The sequence below is a fragment of the Gadus chalcogrammus genome, chromosome 6, assembly GCF_026213295.1.
Source record: "Gadus chalcogrammus isolate NIFS_2021 chromosome 6, NIFS_Gcha_1.0, whole genome shotgun sequence".
Classification (NCBI taxonomy): Eukaryota; Metazoa; Chordata; class Actinopteri; order Gadiformes; family Gadidae; genus Gadus; species Gadus chalcogrammus.
Window position 1 is genome coordinate 18,946,193 of NC_079417.1, and position 7,500 is coordinate 18,953,692.

The window sequence follows — 7,500 nt, forward strand, 5'->3', positions numbered from 1 at the left end:
CTCACTCCGTCGTCACTTTTGGTCGCCCACTTCATCCCCCCCCCCCCCCCCCCCCGCCCCCCCGCTCTCTCCAAACTGACACACATACACACTCCACATGTCTGTGTGTATGCAGTGCTGGTGGTGTGTGCGGGGGGATGTCTTGACCCAGCACTTGGGGAAGGAGGGAAGGCAAACAAACATCCCCATCTTAGGACCTGTTCACTTAATACAGTGTGGATGTACTATGAACAAGTGCATATTTACATTAAGTGTGGATATATGACCCTATATTCAAATAATTGAGACGGAACATGTGAATTGCGTAGGGCGGAGAGGCGTTCCTCTGTCAGTGGGAGACTTCTTTCTTCGAGCCGGAGAAAATAACGATTTCCACTCAGAATTAGACACTATTGTTTTCAGCTCAATCAACAAAAGAAAGTGAAACACAAAGTGGCAAATCTGCCTCCACTTCCTGACAGTGCGGTCGCAGGTATGGTAATTACTCTGCCATTATCATTGGGAATAGCTAATGTGTATTAATGTGTTAATGGCATGTTAATTACTGTACATGCTTGAGAGAGCCTGCGGGCGTTCCCTCACATTCTTTGTGCCAAGTGGATGTAGGCCAATCTCTTAAAAAAAAAACATGAAAGAGCGAGAGAGCGAGAGTGAGCGAGACTTTAGGAGGCATCAATGGAAGAAGAGGATCTTTATGTTTCATTTGTCAGAACAAAAAGGTTTTCAATGGTAATTTGATTCAACGGCGGAGCGGCGGAGTCACTGATCCGGGCGGCCGTGACAAAGGAGATGATACGAAGCCAGAGGAGGCAGGAACCAGTCCGCGGCGACACGCCGCTCTCTGTGGGGGATCCCGAGTGCCCGGACCCCCAGACCCACTAACCCACCTCAGCAGAGCCTCGCCATGCCGGGGAGGTGGTCGCTGGGTGCCCGGCCCCCACCCTCCCCGGTGGGCCCCTCTGCCCCTCTGTAACGCCCACCTTAAGAAAGAGATGACCTTTGCAAACATTGGCAGAAAATAAATTCTGTTTCGATTAGTTAGCTTTGGGAGACCTTTGCGGATCAATGCAATTAGATGAACAGTGTGTCGATGCGTGGCTGAACCAGGGAGGGGGGGGGGAAGGAGAGCAGGTGTTTGACCCGGGCTCTGGCAGCGTGGAGGTAGGAGCAGGAAGAGGAGGAGGCCCGGCGACGGAATGGGTATCAGACAGCGTGTCTCGGGGACAACGCAGGGCCACAGAGCCACAGTCGCTCTCAGACATGGTCAAGTGCACCGCCATAGATCAGCGATACTTATTTAATTAACTGCTATACTCGACAATCTCAGGATGGAACCGCTGAATGTAAAAGTGCCATGCTGGGCACAAACAAACAGAGGAAGAGGAGAGGAAACAGAATGGACTCTGTGATGAGCGCAGCTCTCTCACGTCTGACAGTGGAGTGGAGGCCGTACAGCGAGAGAGAGGGAGAGAGAGAGAGAGAGAGAGAGAGAGAGAGAGAGAGAGAGAGAGAGAGAGAGAGAGAGAGAGAGAGAGAGAGAGAGAGAGGGAGAGAGAGAGAGAGAGAGAGAGAGAGAGAGAGAGAGAGAGAGAGAGAGAGAGAGAGAGAGAGAGAGAGAGAGAGAGAGAGAGAGAGAGAGAGAGAGAGAGAGAGAGAGAGAGAGACACGGGGGGAGAGAGTTAGCAGCCCTGGCTCTTCAGCAGACCACATTAACCCAGCAGGGCTCTGCCTTTATGGCTCTCCTGCTCACACTTCAGTGATGAGAGTAAACAAGCGCTGGGCCAAAGGTCAACTAAGCCCCCAGAATGAAGGGGTGGCTGCCCGGAGGCTGTGCTCGCATCACTGTCAGAGCTTCAAGCAGGGAGTGATGTATGGGGCAACCGCAACTGCCCCCTTTACCCCCCAAACGGGACGCGGGTAAGATCAGAACCAGACATAGAGGGTCCTTCTCTAACTGCTGTAATATTGTTGTTTGCTTTCCTTGGATTTCAATTAAAAGGAAGAACTATTGTTGAGCGATGGGAGTCTGGAATACATAGCACACCTTTCTCTGTGGGCTACGATTACCCTAATATTACTGCTTTTCTAAATAATATTCTAACTATATAACTACTAGAACTACTAAAGTAATTTCTACCATCACTCTATCTATACCACTGTTATTACTACCACTACTACTCAAACTACTATTGCTACTTCAGATATGATCACTAATAGTACTACTACTACTGCCACACCTTCACTGCTATTCCCAGAACTGCTACCACCACTGCTGCTACTCAATGTTTTTACCACTTCTAATAATAAAATTATATATATACGGCGTGCAACGGCCTGCCATCGTTCATCTTAAGCCCTATATAGGCCTACAGTGTCCCTTCACAGAGCTCCCTATAGGGAGGCTTCTCCAAGGTGACACGGCACTGGGAATAGTGCCGGGATTAATCCCACTCTCGCTGCGGATGTGGATTACAGCTTCCAGTGGCGACCAAACTTGTTTTAATACCCGTATCGTCAGACAAAAACAGGATAAAGAGTTTAAGACGCCGAGCAGCCTAGAATGTGACTACAGGCTTTCAAAGTTACCATACAGATTTGTCAACCACACGGCAAATTAAAGATATTATCTGGCTCAAAGCCTATTTTATTTATTTTTTTCTCGGTGGGGGTAGTGCGATGATGCGGAGGTCAGACAGTAAACCCACTATCTTAAGCTCCTCCGTATGGAGTATTTCAGACAACAACAGAAACCTGGGAGAGGAGGAGAAAAGAGGTGGCCAAGTTCAGTGGTTTTGTTTTTTTTATCCGCGTGCGGTTAATACTTTCTCCCGACCAGGGTGCAACTTCGGTCGCGGAAGTTTGCATGAAATCCCGTCGGCATGGCAACATGTCCATTTAAACAGGCCTTGGGGGTGTGGGGGGGGGTAGAGCAGCGGCGTCCAACCCCACCGTATTTGTTATGAATGGCTTTTCCACAGCTGCGGTGACAAACACACCTAGGCGGAGTCCTGCCGGGCGCCTCTGTTTCTCCAGGCAGCGCAGTAATCATTTTTATCCCGCTGATTTCCCAAATAGAAATGGACACGTATGATAAAAATGTCATGGCCACTCGGCATGTCTGCGGCCCTAACAGGATTACATGTCACTTTCTAATGTCTCGTGCTGTTTTTCCTTTACCCTGAATGGCCACATTATAGCACACGGGAACTTCGGGTAATATATGGTGGGAGACAAGTAGCTCTTTATGGCCTGTGATTATTTGGTTTGAATGAAACCGGTGATTTATGCCCATTTAGCTGAAAAGCCCTGTAAATTCCCCTGGCTGCATTTCCCTTGGATGGAAAGTGAGTGAAGTGAAAGTGACAACTGGGTTTGGTGTGGAAATGTGCACTGCGTTGCAGAGTTATATTTAATATACCTGACATGAGGAACGGACCGCCTCCCACCGCAGCAACTGGGGGTGGGGGGGTGTGTGTGGGGGGGAGGGGGGGGGTGGAGCGGAGGCTTGTGTTGAATCAGAGGGGAGGGTAAATACTTCCTCAGGGGGTCGGGCGTTAGCGAACATTAATGGTGAATACACAGGGGCACCGATATTACAAGATGTTTGAGAGGTGTCGCCAGGCGCCTGCTGGTGAGCGTTTGAGTCGTGGTCGCGGGCGGTGGGAAGAGGGAGAGGATCTCCGAGGTCTCCGTGAGTCTCGGCGTGGCGAGCGGGTTATGGGCCGGCTGCTGCCCACGCAGCCTGTGATGATGTGGACCAGAGGCAGTGGACCAGAGGCATACTGTCCACTGGGATGGCTTGGCCGGGCCCCGGCCTGATGGACCCATGTCCAGCATCTCAGTGTCTCCGCCGCAAATAGCCACATTCATCTGCTCCTCTCAGACCATTACACACAAAGGACTTTGGGCCAGCGGCTCCACAAATAGAATCAGATGTGTCGGCTGTGTGTGTTGGCGACACACACAAAGCAAAACACGTTGATGAAGATGAGAACTAGTAATGGCCCAAATTTCTGGAGTGCAAATTCAGAGTTGAAAGATGGTATTTTCGCTCTGTGCTGGGGGATGGCACAGAGGGAGTGTGTGTGTGTGTGTGTGTGTGTGTGTATTGAGGGGGGGTCACTGGTCAGGCCATGGTGGAATTGTCTCTGATTGCATGGCCACTGGCCGGCACAACACAGCCACTAATCTTCTTGTTTTGAATCCCGGGCCTAACCATTCCTTAATGAAGCTGTAATGAGCTGTTGAAAATCCTTCAATTGCGCAGGGGGGGTTATTGAATTGAAACAATCCCTGGTAATCACAGAGTCGGAGTGGCCAGTCAGTCTTTGCTGCCCATCCAGCAACAGTCTTTCAGTTTATTGGAGTGGATTGCGACAAGCCCATTGCAGACTTTTTGGAGAGCCTCTCTCTCTGTGCTGTGGTGTGTGGTGTGTGGGGGTGGTGTGTGGGGGGGTGAGGGGCTGGCGTTATGAGGGCATTATTGGTGCCTGCAGGGCAGGTGCAGCTCCTGTGCTAACCGCAGGGTTGCCTGATTACAACTCGTCGACGGATTGGCTTGACGAGAACCCCAGAGTACACGCACAGCAGGCCCTGGTGACAAAAGCACACGCTTAAAGTGGTATTGTAGATTTTTAGAGCATTATTGTCATCACTGTGATTAGCGTCTCTTGGGGATTCACTTTAAAATTAGGACTGCAGAGCAAAACAGGGCATCCTGTGCCCTGTCGAACAAACAAATACAGACAAACAAAACCAAAACAAACCCAAAATACCCCAGCTCTGCTCTCCCCAGCTAGTTCCCAATGTCTTCCCAGTGTGTCAACGATAGAGGTATAGCTCTCTGTTTAGCATCCTTTCACGGTGGAAGTGCCACTTCACCATTGAGCATTTGTCAGTTTATGGATGTTGCTGTCATGTCAGGCTCCCCGTACACAGGGTGTGCAGTGCACTGTGTGAATAAAAGAGGGAACAGGCATGGTAGACACAGGCGACAGGAACACAACGCAGACACGCGAGGTAACAAACCCGTGGCAGCGAACCCCCTCCCACTACTCTACAGTAGAGGCACTACGGAAAACCACTTTCTTATTAATCGTCTTTGGGAAGGCCTTCATTCGAAAAAAAAAAGGAAAGTTGTAAAGAGCTGTATTGGTTTTAAATGAACGATCTAGCTTCATTATGTTAGGAAGTGTTAGCTACTGTGTTAACCAAGGTTTATGATGATTTACATTTTTTTCTTTCTTGCCTGAAAGAATATGCCCAGGTGTAAGCTATGATTATGCCAAGCACTTTCCCGTCTGGTGTATTCCTCAATTAAACCAGGTTCAGGATTTGATGATATTTATTCCAGTTTCTATGGAGACGTGGCTCCAAATACCCAGTGCTGTAATTCACCCCTCCCATAAGCTTACCCTGCTCTTCGCTGGCTGAGCTCTCTGCTCAATCTATTCTGGGAAAGGCCCTGCCAGTAGGACTTAAGCTTAAACTGAAATTCACCATCATCACTTAGCCAATTTTTTAAAAACCTAATTAATTCCATTGCGATCACAGCAAGAGAGTGTTTGTGTGTGTGTGTGTGTGTGTGTGTGTGTGTGTGTGTGTGTGTGTGTGTGTGTGTGTGTGTGTGTGTGTGTGTGTGTGTGTGTGTGTGTGTGTGTGTATGTGTGTGTGTGTGTGCTTGTGTGTGATTGTTTATGCTAATGCACATTTTCTAGCATTTAATCAACATCAATTATTTAGCTATGTCTCTTGTTTCTCAGAGTGTCTCTTTCATTTAACCGGCATATAAACCAGCATTATAATAGTAATAATAATATCAATAATATTAATAGCAAAAAAAAGTTGCGGTAGTAGCGTTATCCAAGTGATCTATCCGTTTTTTTCCACATTAGATGCACACATTAAAACCAATGTGTCCCCCCCTCCCTCCCCATCTCCTCCCCCCCCCCCCCCCCCCCCCCCCCCCCCCCTCCTCCTCTTCTCGTTTACCTCAACAGGTCTCAGCATCCGCGGGGCTCAGGAGGAGGACCCCCCGGACCCCCAGCTCATGCGGCTGGACAACATGCTGCTGGCGGAGGGTGTGTCGGGGCCGGAGAAGGGCGGGGGCTCGGCGGCCGCGGCGGCGGCGGCGGCTGCAGCGGGCGGGGCCGGGGACAACTCCATCGAACACTCGGACTACCGGGCCAAGCTCACGCAGATCCGACAGATATACCACACGGAGCTGGAGAAATACGAACAGGTAGGGGAGGAGCGCCGGGGAGAGCGCTAGAACTGTTACGAGGTTGAGGGTTTGAAGCCCGGCATGCCTCGTCCAGCTCATTAATCCACAGGTCAAACAAACAAGAATATTTGCTTTGGGTACAAGCGACATGACTCAATAGTAGTGCTAAACGAGTACTAGTAGTTAGTATTCTGACCCCACCTCCGCCACTGTGAGTCACTGAGAACTCAGAAATAGACAGAAATACACACTATAAAGATGGACTAAGTAACACCTGTAGTCTGTTCAATTTTGCATTTCTGAATTAGATCATTTGTTTGGATTTTGCGTTGTCATTTAGCAAAGCTAACTAAAATGTATTGCTGCTTTTATTGTTATTTTATTCACACTTTACAACTTCAGAGTTAAGATAATGTCTATGTTGTACCATTTTAGATGTCCTTTTCAGCTTACCTAACCAGAGATATATATTAGGTTACTAATTTTGCTTAACATTTAATATTGGTTTGATTAAAGACAAGGCAATTTATATTCATATTTGGTATGTACATGTTGCCTACTTCAAATCCCATCTGTTGTCTTCAGACCCTTCCACTAACCATTTCATTTGGGTTTCAACAGACTCATGTTTATTAGGAAAAGACTCCCAACACCATAGATAAAATGCTTACATTAAAAACACTGCTCAGCTAATCAGTTAGTACTTCAATCAAGGCTGCCAATCATGCAGGACGGGACTGTGGGTAAAGTGGTGGAAGGGGCCTCAGAGTTGCCTTAGAAAGCCAGTAAATTAGGCTAATTTACCCGGTGCACTCTAAGAGACGAGGGGACTGGGGCGAAGTGCATCTTTCTTAGGGGTGTTTCCAGGTTTTAATTATCTAAATGTAAATACTTAACGCATTTTACTTAGAGTAATGAGGTAAAGTGTGCACTACGTGAATTAGTTGTTCTAATGAATCATGTATGAACTACTGGTTCAACGCAAAGCTGTTTGATTTCTCTGGCCACATTAGGCCCGCGATAAATTGCAAATCAGCATCGGCATTCTTAGATGGCTTCACCTATTATGTCATCAAAGGAACTTACAAACAGTAGCTCTGTGGATACTTTTAGGAGCAAGTACTGACCATTACCCAACGTCCATAATAATGTATTCCCCACTTAGACCACTCATATATATTTTATTTTTTTATTAAATGTTGGTTATGGTTAGAAAACGTCCTCTATGTTTTTTTTGGACCACCATCTTGTCTTCTCCAGCTCAGGGTAAAGCAACA

At 47.9% G+C, this 7,500-nt stretch overlaps 1 protein-coding gene across 2 annotated transcripts in view; it reads left to right on the forward strand.

The window, feature by feature from the left end:
* The window catches only part of pbx3b (pre-B-cell leukemia homeobox 3b), a 67,195-nt gene that overhangs the window by 47,396 nt on the left and 12,299 nt on the right, over positions 1 to 7,500 (forward strand). For both annotated transcript variants that reach the window (XM_056593245.1, XM_056593246.1), the window contains exon 3: positions 6,000 to 6,241. In XM_056593245.1, the coding sequence (XP_056449220.1) occupies positions 6,000 to 6,241 (242 nt within the window). The remainder of the gene's footprint in view (positions 1 to 5,999; positions 6,242 to 7,500) is intronic.